The 14,951-nt window shown below is 47.6% G+C and overlaps 7 protein-coding genes across 7 annotated transcripts; 5 read left to right on the top strand and 2 right to left on the bottom strand.

The window, feature by feature from the left end:
* Positions 1-414: 414 nt before the first annotated feature.
* Positions 415-717, top strand: E1B28_008468 (uncharacterized protein; the record flags this gene model as incomplete). The annotated part of the gene is made up of 1 exon (XM_043153278.1): positions 415-717. One exon carries the CDS (start codon positions 415-417, stop codon positions 715-717), a length of 303 nt encoding a protein of 100 aa, XP_043008562.1.
* Positions 718-1,368: 651 nt separating this feature from the next.
* Positions 1,369-3,017, top strand: E1B28_008467 (uncharacterized protein; the record flags this gene model as incomplete). Its single annotated transcript, XM_043153277.1, has 6 exons — positions 1,369-1,942; positions 1,994-2,039; positions 2,094-2,207; positions 2,260-2,481; positions 2,607-2,751; positions 2,805-3,017. 6 exons carry the CDS (start codon positions 1,369-1,371, stop codon positions 3,015-3,017), a joined length of 1,314 nt encoding a protein of 437 aa, XP_043008561.1.
* Positions 3,018-7,241: 4,224 nt separating this feature from the next.
* E1B28_008466 (uncharacterized protein) lies at positions 7,242-8,048 on the top strand (the record flags this gene model as incomplete). Its single annotated transcript, XM_043153276.1, has 3 exons — positions 7,242-7,400; positions 7,453-7,634; positions 7,703-8,048. 3 exons carry the CDS (start codon positions 7,242-7,244, stop codon positions 8,046-8,048), a joined length of 687 nt encoding a protein of 228 aa, XP_043008560.1.
* Positions 8,049-8,279: 231 nt separating this feature from the next.
* POL2_1 (DNA polymerase epsilon catalytic subunit) lies at positions 8,280-8,537 on the top strand (the record flags this gene model as incomplete). Its single annotated transcript, XM_043153275.1, has 1 exon — positions 8,280-8,537. The coding sequence occupies one exon, from the start codon at positions 8,280-8,282 to the stop codon at positions 8,535-8,537; it is 258 nt and encodes an 85-aa protein (XP_043008559.1).
* A 669-nt stretch (positions 8,538-9,206) lies between these two features.
* On the top strand, positions 9,207-10,147 carry E1B28_008464 (uncharacterized protein; the record flags this gene model as incomplete). Its single annotated transcript, XM_043153274.1, has 2 exons — positions 9,207-9,623; positions 9,680-10,147. The coding sequence occupies 2 exons, from the start codon at positions 9,207-9,209 to the stop codon at positions 10,145-10,147; spliced, it is 885 nt and encodes a 294-aa protein (XP_043008558.1).
* Positions 10,148-10,633: 486 nt separating this feature from the next.
* Positions 10,634-11,002, bottom strand: E1B28_008463 (uncharacterized protein; the record flags this gene model as incomplete). Its single annotated transcript, XM_043153273.1, has 1 exon — positions 10,634-11,002. One exon carries the CDS (start codon positions 11,000-11,002, stop codon positions 10,634-10,636), a length of 369 nt encoding a protein of 122 aa, XP_043008557.1.
* A 52-nt stretch (positions 11,003-11,054) lies between these two features.
* On the bottom strand, positions 11,055-11,453 carry E1B28_008462 (uncharacterized protein; the record flags this gene model as incomplete). Its single annotated transcript, XM_043153272.1, has 1 exon — positions 11,055-11,453. One exon carries the CDS (start codon positions 11,451-11,453, stop codon positions 11,055-11,057), a length of 399 nt encoding a protein of 132 aa, XP_043008556.1.
* Between the last annotated feature and the right edge of the window lie 3,498 nt (positions 11,454-14,951).

Below are 14,951 nucleotides of genomic sequence, written 5' to 3'. Positions count from 1 at the left end.
TCATCGTCGTTGCTGAGAGTGTTTGTGCCGCTCGTTTAAAAATGCTGCACAACAGGCCTGCTAATTTCTTTGACCTTCAAGCTCACAATTAAAATTTTGGCATACATAAATCAGATAAACTGTCCGCTAGTAAGCGTCGAGTTGGTGTTCGGGAGACAGCATTCTGGTTTCAGTGATAGTTATTGCTTCTGGAGTCTGTCGAGCCGCCTTTCATCATTCGTTTGTACCTCTTAATCGTGATTGAGCAAAACACGCCTTTTTCCTTTCATTGTCCCATTACCCTTTAATTTGTTTTTAGCGAGTTGATCGTGATTCATGGGTGGCCAAAAGTATACAAAGGGAGTTAGTAGCCATCTGGACTATAAAGTGTTCAAATCATGAGGAAGGACCTTACTCTCTTTCAGACTCGACATTATGCCGGCTTCAGACGCTTCCCTTCCTGACATGGACGTTTGGAGTGAAGAGGTCGATCAGCTCGACCCATACGATGACAACGTTAACTCGAATGTGGCAACCCAACAGCACAGCGTTTTCTCCTTCGAAGTATCGGAGGCTAGTTTCAGGCTCGGGTCAAACTTTATTCAGGTGGACGCTCGCATCGAGTGGCACAACAATGCACCGTTTTGGGTGCTCGCACTTCTTCCCTTCGCTCCCATACTCATCCACGCTCTTGTGCGAGGTGAGGGCAATTCCGTTCTACCGGGGCTTGCAGTCTAACTTCCCTAGATGCTTGCATTGTCATCAACTCATCTATTGCCGGGATCTCTGTTGGAGGAATGATTGTGATTGTTGTAAGCATCTATCATAAGATCTAGAATACTCGAGGCCACTGATTAACCGGTCCCAGTGGGCTTTGATTACCTTGTATTCATTCTTCCGCCCACGTAGTTGGTCATTCCAATAGGCCTTGGAACACGTGGAAATGCCAGCCTGAGTGTAATGTCGTTCTTGTACTGTTTCAAATATATATACAATTACTATGATGAAGTGAAAAGCCTGTGAGGAGACCCCAGACTAAGAGGCTCAGAAGCTTCAGTAGAGACGAGACAGTTTGTATGTTTAGGAATGGCTGAAGTCTTGAGTTGCAGTGTGACTCTGGAAGTACAAATCCGGATCCCGGATGTAAGTTCAAGGCATCAGTGGCAGTGCGAATCCCAAACCCGAACGTGGGAACGTATGAGTCAACAGGCAGAAGTTGCTTCGAAAGAAGACAGAAATGACGCAATTATTGTGATTTCTTTCAGAGTTATTTACATTATTTACCTGGGCTGAAAAATAAATCCATATTCGTTGGGGGGGGGGGCTTCGGGGATGGCTACTGAGGTTAAGGAAACGGTGAGAAGGTCAAATATGAATTCACCAAAGAATATGGCAACCGAACGGCTTAGTCCCCACTCTCGCACGGAAAGGGACCTTAATTGGAGGCCAAAATGTCCGCGCGCTGTGGTGGCGGTGCAAACCGTACCAGTACGGTTTGCACCGCCACCATCGCCTTGTATGCCTAACCTCACTCAACGCATCCGTTCAGGTTTCTCGGGGGAAGAACCGCACAACGCACGTCCGCTGAAGGTTCTCGAATTGCATCCTGATTTGATTGCTTCTTGTTCTTCTCTACCGTGCCTCTACGAACGATTATACGCATACGATTCGCACGATTCGTCGGAAACTAATGTTCAAACTCGCCTCCCTCCATCAGAGAAGGAAAAAGACGAAGATGAAATGCAGGTAGAGGTGCAAGAGGTAGAGGGTTTGAGCGTAGAGGGACAAGAGGTAGAAGGTTTGAGCGTAGAGGAGCAAGAGGTAGAGGGTTTGAGCGTAGAGGGACAAGAGGTGGAAGGTTTGGGCAGAGAGGGACAAGATGTGGAAGGTTTGGGCGTAGAGGGGCAAGCGGTGGAGCATTTGAGCGTAGAGGAGCAAGGGGTGGAAGTTTCGGGCAGGAATGGTACGTACGTTCATGTCGACACAACGGTTTGCCTCCATCGTTTTCCCCCAGATCACGACGAAGAGAAACAGGGACCAAAACCGCCCAAGAATGAAAAGTGCATTACCTGTCCGTGCAAGGTTTCGTTTAGGCTGAACAAAACTCCCCATAGAGTCCTGGAATACCCTTTTAATACTCTCGGCTGTGTTCAAATATTCGAGAAGGACGTCGCTCGACTACGACCAGGAAGGTTTCTCAACGATGTTATCGTTGAGTTTGGACTGAGGTAGGTGTTACTTAATCCAGTCCCGTTTTATTGCTCATTTGATCCATATCAGGTTATGGTACAGGGAGCTCGAGGAAAAGAGCTCCTTGTTGTCCCAGCAAATACATATCTGCAACACCTTCTTTTTTCAAAAACTGACAGAGGAGGGTTACAAGGGGGTGGCAAAATGGACCAGGAACGTCGATATATTCAGCAAGACATACATCGTTGTTCCTATAAATGTCAAGTACTTATCTCCAAACAAAATCTCGATTTATTTCTCACCACCTCCGTTGTACAGCGATCTTAGCCACTGGTGTCTGGCAATAGTACATGAACCGTCATTTATTTATGGGTCTTTCCAGAAGCAAGCGGCCTTGCTTTGTTTGAACATCTGCACGCGTTGACCTCCAATTTCAGGACCAGGATCTTTATTCTCGACTCTCTCGGTCATGCGAATGATCAAGTAGTGGATTCTCTCGGAAAATACCTGAAGAGCGAAGTGGTTGACAAGAAGAATATGAGTAGAGACTCACTTACTGAACCGACAGGGGTGGTCATGCAGGTGAGTTTATGTCTGGACTCACTTCCTCCCTTCATCTGACCCCATCCGTCCAGGTTCCGCAGCAAACTAATGGGTGCGACTGCGGCATCTTTCTTTTACATTACGTTCGCACATTCTTCAAGAACGTTGCCTACATTCAAGATATGGTCATCAATCGACCTGGACTTTGGGATATTGGTGGTATCGGCGAACACCGCAAGAAACTAGCAGATCGTATCAGGGAGCTCTCCAAGGAATGGAAAAAGAGGAAAGGTATTGGGAGATGAACGTAAGTATTTAATTCATAATAGAGTTGACATCGATGGATAGGGATTCATTTACTGATAGGCAATAAATTAGTTGTTTTTGCTTTCACAAGAATATCAGTAGTTTCTGCGAAGTTTGCCATATTCAACAGGATGTGCTGCAATAACGAGAGACAGTAGAACGATGCCACCTTGCCTTCCAGGACGTTCAAAGTTTGCTTTGAATCCATTTCACGGCGTAGGAGGTGAACGTTGTTCAGGTTGGCCACCATAGCTGTCGATTAAGTTTGGCGGTTCGCGGTTGACTTGTCACCTTGTCAACTTGCGTTTTGCGTTTCAGGGCGTTCGGAGTTTGCGTTCTGCCCATTTCACGGCGGAGGTTGCTCAGGTTGGCCACTATAGCTGTTGATTGAGTTCGGTGGTTTGTGGTCGACGTGACCTTGTCGCCTTGCGTTCCAGGGAGTTCAGAGTTTGTTTTGAACCCATCTTACGGTGCATGCTGGCCACCATAGCTATCAATTGGGTTCGGCGGTTCTTGATTGACTTGTTCTTCCGCATTGATGGCTTCCACCACCATACCAACTGCGCGGTTGGGTTTTGTTTGAGATTATGGCCCTAGGAATTTTCATACAAAGAGGATGTGCCGCTTCAACTTTTCTTTCCCGTTCAGTCTCACTCAAGTGCAGGCATTGACAACAGTAAGTTACCTCAGTCTTCATTCCTAGGCCCAATATCGTAGGCAACGAACACTTCCCTCAACTGTCAATATTTCCGCCAGACGCACCCGTGAACGTCAACGTGAACGCCTTCATAACAGAGTGTGTACTAATACACGATATCGTTCTCATACAATAAAAAGCCTAGGGTTATAACCACAGCCAACTTGTGAAAATTGATAGGGCTGCGTTAACCGCTATCTGAGCCACTAACGACGACAGCAATGATCCTGGCGAGGCTGGATCTAACGGGGCCTCGTCTGAATTTGAGCCGCGCCTCGACTTGAGCAATTTTCTATCGAGTTTACCATTGGCTCTATGACCTTCCAGGGAGCTAGCCACTCACAAGTTTGTATTTGAGAACCGTTGCAGTAGCGATTGTGTTCTCGTATCTCTCGATTAAATCAATGGCCTGCATGACCTCAGTGTGGTGACCCCGAACGACAGAAGCAATATACTACACCTTTCTCCTCAAATCCAGTTGGCATCGGTGACCCTGGTGAATTCTGGTTATGTCTTGGGACCGATCAAAATCTTCATGATTTGGAGAAAGGGAACAAAAATATTAGATCCCACTATTGACAAAGCCGACTCACCGTTCACAGTCGACATTCTGAACCTTGGGATGAACGTTAAAAACACACGAATTTATAGGCGAGTGGCTGCGCGTCTGACGACTACAGTCTTTCAAAGTCTTTGTTCCCACTGTTCGGACGCATTTGGACGGCCGGCGCCGCCATCGCATCTAAGCCACGTACTACTAGATCAATCTATTGCCCTAGAGCGAGCTCACCCCTCTTTGGAGGCGGTAGACTTTAGGGAGCAAAGCAGCCAGGTACTATTCTACACCATATAGATAGATAGTGTACTGTAGCACTTATACTAATCGGTGTCAAGTTCTGCGACATGTGACTCGGATCCGATATCTTCTACGTCAAAGTCGCCACACACCGAAAAGGATGCCACTTTGTCGTCATTTGAGAGCGAAACCAGACAGTCGAAATTGTTACTATGAGCCGTGATAATGCCCCGAATCAGAGACAGTCTGAGGGCCGTCTAATTCATTCACTAGCCTCTTTAACCCGTTTTTTTGCACTCATTCAACTTGAAACAAATGGCCCCCTGAGAATTGAGTACAAATGCAAGGGATTTACTTTGCCACTCTGTTCCTCAAACGTAGAAAGGCAAAATCACGGAGAAAACGCAAGCCCGGTGAATGCAGCCGCAGCGCCAACTAGTGCACCCCCAATACCCCACTTCAGTTTATCCTGCAAGTCGCTTACATTCCGGTTTCCTGAGATCTGTGGTGTCTTTGGATCGACCCTCTGCCGGTGTGGGTACTGTAGGTGCTCCGAAAGGGATCGACTGACGCTATTCGCCTTTGATTTAGCACAAGGTTCCTTGCCATTATCCGGGCCGTCTTCTGGAAGCGCGGTGTTTCGGAAACCGCTGAGTGAGCAGCACTTTGTGTTTCCCGCTGCACGTAGTAAGTATGATAATCAGGCTGTTATTTCTTTAGTCAGGCCGCCGGTACTCACTTGTACCTGTGCCCTCGCTACCAACTTCATTTATCTCCGTCGTGTCGTTAGAAAGACTGACTTCTCCCTGTTCTGAGTCTGGAACGGAAAGGTCTTCGAAGAGCCCTTCTCGCTCCATCGCTCGAACTCTTACCGATTGCCCTGGAACAAGTGAGACGGATTCAGCTTCGCCACGGAAGTACCAATGCGGACCACCCAATGATCGATCGCTATCGAACAGGCGCTGTTCTCTGCATTCCTGGCCCTCAATCGCGCTATCCCTCGAGCTCTCTGATATCGAGATATCTCTGAGAGCCTCGGCCAGCAGACCAGCTTTCATCGCTTCACCTTGATCATGAACTTCTTCCGGCCCAGGCAGTTTCTCCGTGCTCCGTTGTTGGGCCAATTTCCCCCGATCTAGAGCAGTCAAAATGTGCGGATTTCCGTCAAGCACTTGATCACCACTGCCCAAAAGGTCCTCCAAGCTCTGCTGATCATGAGTTTCTTTCGGAAGGTTGCGTGTGCCGTGGATATTGAGTGGGCATCCCGAACGAGGATGACCCTTTTTCGGACGCGAGCACTTCTTACAACGGGGCAGCTTTCTAGCAGACATGGATGGCGGCCGAGAAATGGGGACGGGCAATTTCAGATCCGACTAAGACCGCATCCAGCTTACTAATATTACACCATCAAAAACAAGCAATTCTAATTCTCCACTCAATTATGATATTCCTGGTTCATCGTTCATCGTCCAGAGTCTTTGCTCTAGACCAGTGCGAGGAATCAATTAATCAATAATCACTTGCTTCGTGCACCAAGCTGGGTCTAAAGGGTTGTTCATCCTGAGTCCTGACTCGCTGACTCATTTCAAACTTCAACTTGTTTTTTGTTTCTGTACCTTCATGGACTAGCTCGCCCTTTCTTCCTTCTTCACACCGGTTCTCATTGAACCAGCGCAGTACGAAAAAACTCGACGTCAGTTGGATCGTGCATAGACGATAAGTTGGACAACTTGGAGGATGCTGGAGTTGGGATCGTCGAGCTGACAGAAAACCTCGAAAACCCGCGTTCTAGGATTAGGGCTTAGTAAGGACCATCTAGACTGAAACGCGACTAGCGACGAGCGCAACGTCTCCAACGAGCCAAAAGTCAATATATTGTCTGACTAAAGTCGGCATTGGCACTTTTGCTCAAGGTGGCATGAGGACAACAAGTAAGATTTGTCTGTCCTGATTCAACCAAATGAAGACTGATTTCTCTCCCCATCAGCAGCTTAAATGATCTCCAGCGAGCCGCCCGCTATCTTGTACAAGTGAAGTCTTAACAGGCAACCTCTGCTCGGTCAATGATCAATTATCATAAATAAGGCAGTGACGATGAGAAGCGGCGGAACAAAACGCCAGAAAGCCGCTGCCATCTGCGACGGGAATTCGGAGATCGAGCTCGTATCGCAGTTGCAGACGCAGTTGGTAAGTGAACTTTGCTTCTTGGCGTCGTAACTGGGACTGATTATTCTTGTAACAGGTACGGAGGATGCAATGTTGCCGGCTCTGTTACTCACATACTTCAACTCCTTTGTTTCCGCAACCTCACGCCAGTATCTCAATGGCACTATGTTTTCTTGTATTCTCACCGCTCCATGTGTTTGCCCGGCGGCAGTCAAGCTTCACATCGTTAACTCTGCTGGTGGCAGGAAAAAGTCGAAGTATTAACTGCCCCGAATCACGAGAATGAAAACAGATCATGTACCGTTGCCCTTTCCTCTCGCAAATACGATTCATATTTCGATACCCATCTACCTAAGCTTGCCAACTTCCCAGTACTCTCGTTGTCAAAAGCAAAATCCGCCCAAGTAATTTGTGCACAATCTCAACTCTTGCACAGTATTCTGTTTCCGATGCCGTTGCTCCCTCTCAAGAGAGTTGTTAATGGTGAGACTTCCTTCCCTTATATTATGATAGGTTTGATGGACGTACAGTCTCCAGGTGGAAGCCTACAGAGGCCGTATCATTATGCCAAATAAACACGAGGAAGAGCATGGCAATTTCTATGATGACCATCTCTTGGCCTCGGAAACGTACGTGGGAGGACATGTTGAAGCCCTGGAAGCTGGTGTCTTCAGGAGCGATATTTCTACGGACTTCAAGATAACTCCGTCAGCGGTCGAGAAGGTGAGGATTCCGGTCTTGATATTTGTATCTCGAACTAACTATTTGTCAAAAGTTGATCGGTGACTTGGATGCCACATTGACCTTCTGTATCGTCGAAGAGTCCAAAGCGTCTTTGGACGACGTCACCAACTACGACCAAGTCAAGTCGGATATCCAGTCTGCTCTTGAGACACTACGCGACAACCCGAAACGAACAGACAGCCCGCTTATTTATCATCTTGATTTCGCTGCTATGTATCCCAACATCATGTTATCAAATCGTCTGCAGCCTGGGTCAATGGTCGACGAGTCTGTCTGTGCAGTCTGAGAGGAGAATTCTTCCCAGCTCATCGTGGCGAGTATAACATGATTCGACATGCTCTGAATCAAGAGTCCTTCCCGCAGAAACGACCTGGTGGTCCAGAACGACGATATACCGACCTCACACCTACTGAACAGGCGGCGTTGATGCACAAACGACTGGGTGACTATTCTCGTAAGGTTTACAAAAAAGACGAAAGGCACAAAAGTGGAGAGGAGTGCCAACGGGAGAATCCCTTCTATGTCGATACTGTGCGCCGTTTTCGTGACCGCAGATACGAGTACAAGGGCCTACTCAAGACTTGGAAGAAAACTTGGATAACGTGGTCAGCGAAGGTCGCTCAATAGTGGAAATCGACGAAGCCAAGAAGATGATTGTCATCTACGACTCGCTTCAGCTTGCAAACAAATGTATTCTCAACTCCTTTTATGGATACGTGCTCGCTGGCATTCGATGGAGATGGCAGGGATCACCTGTCTGACTGGTGCTACTATCATTCAGATGGCACGGGCCCTCGTGAGCAAATCGGCAGTCCCCTTGAGTTGGACACAGATGGCATATGGTGCATGCTCCCTAGAATGTTTCCGGAGAACTACAAGTTCGAACTTAGCAATGGCAAGGCTATTGGATTTTCGTACCCTTGCACAATGCTTAATCACCTCGTCCATGCCGAGTTCACCAATCATCAATGCCACGATCTTGATCCCGAAGCACGCCTTTACGAAGTCCACAGCGAGAACTCAATTTTCTTCGAGCTTGATGGCCCCTACAAAGCCATGATTCTGCCTTCATCGAAAGAGGAAGACATTCAATCAGGCCGAATTGAAAGGTTTTGAGGTGAAGCGTAGCTCATCAAGATCTTTACAGTCACAACTATTCGAGAAGTTCCTTCTCGGAACCTGATGTACTGTTTCGTAAAGCCATTGACCTTTCGGATGACGAGCTTGTCGACCTCATCGCTGAAAATCGAAACATGTCGATAAGCACGGCTCGGCGTCTGGCTGAGTTTCTCGGGAGCCAAATGGTCAAGGACAAGGGTCTCGCATGCAAGTTCATCATTTCGGCGCGACCGGATGGTGCTCCGGTTACTGAGCGCGCAGTTCTTGTTTTCTGCGGAAGAGAGCATCAAGCGAAGCTACCTCCGGAAATGGCTGAAGGACAACAGCGTCCTTGGCTCAGTCATCCAAAAAGTGATTACCATTCCCACTGCGATGCAGAAGGTTGCGAACCCTTTACCTCGAATCCACCATCCCGACTGGTTACACAGGCGTGTTGCCATTGAATGCCGTGGACAAATTCAAGCCGAACAAACTAACAGACTTTTTCAAACCCGCTGGCGTGCTAGATGGCTCTGAAGAACATATCCATCCCAGGTGCCTAGAGTTCGACTCGCACCGGTTGAGCGAAAGTTTATTCGTCAATCAACGCCAGAGCCGGAAGAGGATGAGGCCCTTACAAAACTTTCTCCGGATCCATACATCAATTACTCTGCGTGGATCAAAGCCATGAGACCGCGATGGAGATTAAGGCAGCAGGGCGAACGCACTCCAGCATCGTTAGCGGTTGTACCTACGATGTTCAACAATCTGAAAGCCCGCACCAATAAGAGGTGGGATATCGTCCAGCTTCGCCCTGGCAGCACCCCGGGTCGCTATATCCTATGGTCATCCGTGGATTCCGAATTGATTCCTGTTCCCTTACGCATCCCAAGAGAGTTTTACATTCACATGCGTCAACCAAAGGAAAGCATGTTTCGACCGGAATCTTATTCCTTTGGGGGGGTTTCCCGCAGTCTGCCTCGGGAGCTACCGTTCTTAAACCTGTACAAACTTGCGGTTCGCGAAGACGCCTATCAAGAGATGCGAGAACATTTAATTGACCTTGCTAGCGATCCAAACGTTGACAGAGTGTTCGAATTACAGGTGCGTGTCGACTTTTCACTTTATCTGTCAGATCCTCATCATTCTCCAGATACCAGTTGTTCGGGCCCAAGTTTCACAAGGGATATCACGATTATCACGATGTCTCTAATCGAGCACAGAACGTCGGTTTTGATTCACGACAACCCGATAGCCCAATGACATCCGCAACCTCACGCCAGCATCTCAGTGGTGGCAAGGGCGGGCACTACGTTTTATTGTATCATGCATTTTCGGCGACCTCACCGCTCCATGTGTTTGCCCCTTTCCCCCCAATACCTCGCCTCTCGGAGACTTGCATTGATTGCGAGACCACCACCATGGAAGAAGTCGAAGTATTAACTACGGAAACTGCCGTACCTCGAGAACTGGGCTTACACGAAAACAAATCCTGTCCCGTTGTCCTTTCCTCTAGCAAAGATGATTCCTATTTCCCAAGCTTGTACTCTGGTTGTGACAAAATCAGGTCTGCGTCCTTGCTCGGGAGGCTGCAGTGGGTTCCTCGTAATGAGCTTTGTCTGTGCTAGTCGATGTCGATCCCGAGCCTGAAGCTTGAGATTGACTCTTATCCATAAGAGAGGAGAGCGATGCCTTTCTAGTGAGTTTCCGTGTTCTGTCCACGTAAGCTTCCAGGTTTCGGGGCTAAGAAGGAGGACGTCGCGGTGATGGGGTCTGTGAAAAGGTCTGGAATGTTTGTGAGCGGGTGGGGATGTAAAGGAGGCGAGGGTGACAGCCTAAGTTTTTGGAGTTGACGAGCAGAGGATGGTGGTGGATTGACTGGGGATTTTGCTCTTTCAGGTTTTAATCTTGAAGGTGGCCTCAGATTGACGTTGGTTGGGTGGGTAGGCGACGACTGCGTTGATTATGTAGGCCTTTCGCTCTCCGACGTCGCTGAGCGCTATGAAGAAGCCGGCTGGGGCTAAGATCAACGTCATCGTCAATGACTAGACCCATCTCAAAATCATCCTCTGGATCGGGAGGTGCCACCTTGACCTGTTCATTAACGAATACGGTCATCTTCTTTTGCTGAGTTTGCGGTCACCGTGACCTGATTCAAAAATTTCGGATGGGATTATCTGACCCTCAACGTCGTCGTCGTCTTCATCGTCTGTTTCTGTGTCGGGCAAAGATGTGGAAGAGGCAGAGGAGGTGGAATTGGATGACGGTGAAGCGTCAGCGAACCCAAGAGACGGGTAGCGTCGAAAGACTGTGAAGATGACGTTTGGTCTTTGTCGCCCCACTCGAGAGAATTCTTTCGAGGAACGGTGATTGAGGGACAAAGGGGCGAGTGAAAGGCGAGTGAGGTCGGATGGTAACGAGAAACCATCTTCGAAATCCTCATCAATGGGGTCTTGGTGTTTAAGCTGGGGTGGCCGGGGCATGATAGTGGCTGCCTTGATGGTGGAAACGCCCTCGTCATCGTCTTCATCATCTTCAGAATGCTGCATAGAAGGCTGTGGGTGGACGGATGGTGATCACTCCGGTCATGGTGGAGGGAATGAGATCGGAGACAATAGAGGCGGAAGGAGCTCGTATTCTGGCGCTGCCGGTTTTGCCCAAGTCCATCTCAAGGTCCCAGTCCTCCTCCTCATCGTCTTTGTCCGTTATTGAATGCAGCGGCTGGCCCTCTGGAATATCAAAATCTGCATCTGGCCACTCCTCACGATTGGAGTCTACGGATGGTGCTGGAATTGTGGGCATGATGGTGGGTGGATGATAAGGGGAAGTATGGTTGGAATGAGATAGCACGAAAAATGCTTGCTCGCTATCTGTCGCTCGGGTCGTGGCCGGATAGGTTGCATGCTCGAATACTTCGATATCCCCATTGGACATATAGAAGGCGACCAGCCATCTGATATCACATTTGCTCGCCGACTTGTCCAGCAGGATATGGTATTGAGATCTCCCCAACACTGAATTTGTGCTGCCCGGGGTATATCCCAATTTCTGTTGACGATTCGAAACCTAGCCGTTAATTCCGTGATTCATTCAGTAGTAGTGAATGAGTTGGAAGGAAGTGGTGGAACTACGGCGTTTGACTCTGCCTCGAAAACGATCAATGAGTATGCAGAGGGAGGGGGGCAACGCGATCTCACACTCGGAGAATTGAATGTTTCCTCCCATACGTTCAGTATTCTGAAGAACATGGTTAAGACTTGGCTTCTGGATAGGATTCAGATAATGAACAAAGTCCAGCCACCTTGTCGATTGATCACTTTTGGCGGGTTAGTACGAGCACCCCCAACATGTACGACGCGAGTATCCACCTCCTTGAAACCACGAAGCTTGAAACTTCCTAGCAGAACCAATACAACATACTCTTCCGATATTCGGTCCAAGTCCTTCGGCTCTCAATGATGGAAGCTCAGGTTCCCTTCTGCTGTGACCAACGCTGCAGACCTGTCGTTGCTTCCTAGGAGGGCAGCCTAGGGCAGCCAATCCAAACGTCAGTCTACGCACCGCGGCCGAGAACTCGAACTCGAACCGGATGGCAACCACCAAGATGAGACAGACGGCGGTAAACCTCAGCATTAGAATCTAAACAACACTGTGTTCCCACCCGAATCACTCATCTTTAACGGTCACCAACCCCGTTTCAATACCCTGCATCATCGAGAATCAATAGGAGTTTTAACCCGAAGTTGAGGAACTGGCCACGGGTCCTGCGTCTGGGTGAACTTTCTGCGGTATTGCCTTCGAATCGACCTTATATCCGGTCTTTCGTTGCCACTTCTTCACGGCGCAGCGATATCCTTTGTTTTCTTGCATCTTCGCACAGGTCGGCAGAAACGTATGGTCAACAACAATCCAAGTCAGTTCAGTAATAACAAAGGATGGATACCTCAACCCTCCAAACCGAAACCTTCTGCAGTTCACAATTGCTTTGCCTGGCAAGGGAAGTCGAGAGTTGAGGGTCGGTGACAGTAGTGTAGAAACGAGTTGCTACACCAAAGGAAAGGCGGGACAGGACGGTCTTGAGCCACGTTGATCAGGAAAGGTAATATCTACAAATCCCGCCATCAGCCTCAACGCAGACAACACTAGTACCCCTTATGGTCGTCCATCGTTCTATCACTTCCAAACTCCGAGAAAAGTATTTGAAACGACGGCAAAAAATATATCAGCGGGAGGAAGCGGGTTGGATTTACTTGGTCAAGGGAAAGCAGAATGGGGAGGAATTTTTGAAGATCGGACGTTCGATTAACGTTACAAGACGGTTGAAGGAGCACGAAAGGTGTAGGATCAATGATCGGACTGTCTTAGGGAAATGGTGGGTCCCTCTAAGCCATAGAACTGGTAAGTAATTTCACTCTTTTTCGCTTTGACTTGACAACTCACCCTTTTGGTCACAGAGGCCCTAATCCATCTCAGCATGCGATTGTTAGGGTTTAGGAAAGCAAGTCAGCGATGTCGTTGTACGTGCTCCTTCGGCGCCTCGATTCTGACTGACTGAGCACGTCAGGTGGCATATTTCATCGAGAGAGGTTCGTCTTCGCCAGAGGAGGCGAAAGGTTGGCCAGATCACTGATCTACCTGCACCTCTAAGTTGGAGAATCCACACTTGTTGCACCCACTCAATCAGTAGTCGTAGAACAGAGCTTGTTGTATTTTTGTGTTGGGAGTATCGACATCTCTTCTATTACTTTCTTGTATCTGCTCTGACGCTGTTCAAGATAAAATATACCCTTACACGTTGCATTTCAATGGGGTATGTTTTTTGAGGTTTGACGAGTTGCGGTTATCCCCAGAACTCGTACGAAAACTCACATACCTTCGACGTGCTTCCCTCGTAAAGCAAATGTTCCGAGTGAACTTAAAAGCCTCAAACATCAACAACAACAACAACTGAGGAATAGAAGCTCAACCATATTTGAATGTCCATGCGTGCATGCCACGAGCTTCCAATAATGTCCATGTCCCTTTAAGATCTTATCGACAAGCACCTAAACATTACCGTTGAGTGAGGGTGGCAACTTTTCTGGATATGAACTAGCAGAGAAAGGGACCGTGATTCTTTGGGTGCAGAACGGAGCTGTTCGTTTAATTTTCGATACTAAGATGACAGCATCCGGATTCCGGATGGATTATTCAAAGAATACGGACATCCGTATGTATACCGACTTTTCAAGAATTCGAAAACATGGGGGAAATTTTGGATTTCCGCAACAAATTCGTTATTCTAGAATAAAGTGAAAAAGCTAACTTTCTGACGCGTTTTTGAGTTTCTAAAACTTGTTGAAGATATGGGGGTTTTGTATTAATTTTGCGACCCGGAAACTCATCGAAAAGTCCAAGTTTTTATGATGTTTTAGACGAAGAAATACGCTCCCAACATTTGGGCTTCTCGGGAAGTTTTCGAAGGCCGAAAATGTGGCTGAAATGGAGTGTGTTTCGTGCATGTTCAACCTTCTAAAATTCTCCTGAAAGTCTGCATTTTCTTTCTGTTTTGGTTTATCTAGAATACATTTAAAATATATGTTTTTGGTAAAATTTCCAAGCATAGAAAATCTGTTGAATATTTTACATTTCTACTGCATATTTGACACTCTACAATTCACCAAAAAGTCACGCTTTTCGGATCATTTTCCTCTTCCGAAAATGGGTTGAAAATGACTCAATTTTTCCAGTGACAGTGACAGCCTGCCTCAATTGAGGTGCGTCACGGCGTCGGGAGGAGGATATTCTAAATTCTCAGAACGCTCGTTTCCTCAGTGAGGCCAAGGACAGCTGCCTACATCGAGGCTCACGCCTTTATAATGATGTGCTTTTTTACCCTATTCCTTTCACCAGGGGAATCTCGGCAGTATGGGTTCTAGTTTACGGTCGCTCGGGGTCGCTCGGGAGGTGAGTCCTCGTAAAAATCGGGATTCATGTTGAAATAAATAATACATCTTCAAATAATGCCACTGCAGATCCTGTGATATCCTGTGATTTTCTAGCAAAACCATTCTGCAATTGGGTGAGCGATGGGTGCCAATATCGTTCTGATTCATATCTATTTGCTTAGGTATGGCATAATTAAAAATCTTTATCACGCGAGGAACCTATACGTGAATATTCTGCATCTGATATAGTCCGACGGCTCTTACATATTATTCGGGATTTACATCCTTCGTACATATACGGATTTCAAGGCCGTCTACCCGTGAGGCTACAAGAATAAGCCCCAATTATTATTTATGAACTGCCATACTATTGTGGCTGATCCCGAGTAATATGTAAAGCCACTAAGGTTTTCGACGAGGAGCCGTGTGAGTTTATACAAGAACTTGGAGACACTCTTTTGACCGAGAAAATGGAGGGCTATTGGCCAGAGGCACTCCAGGTGTT

This window comes from Marasmius oreades, chromosome 5 (assembly GCF_018924745.1).
Source record: "Marasmius oreades isolate 03SP1 chromosome 5, whole genome shotgun sequence".
In the NCBI taxonomy this organism is placed as follows: Eukaryota; Fungi; Basidiomycota; class Agaricomycetes; order Agaricales; family Marasmiaceae; genus Marasmius; species Marasmius oreades.
This window is presented reverse-complemented; position numbering and strand designations above follow the sequence as displayed.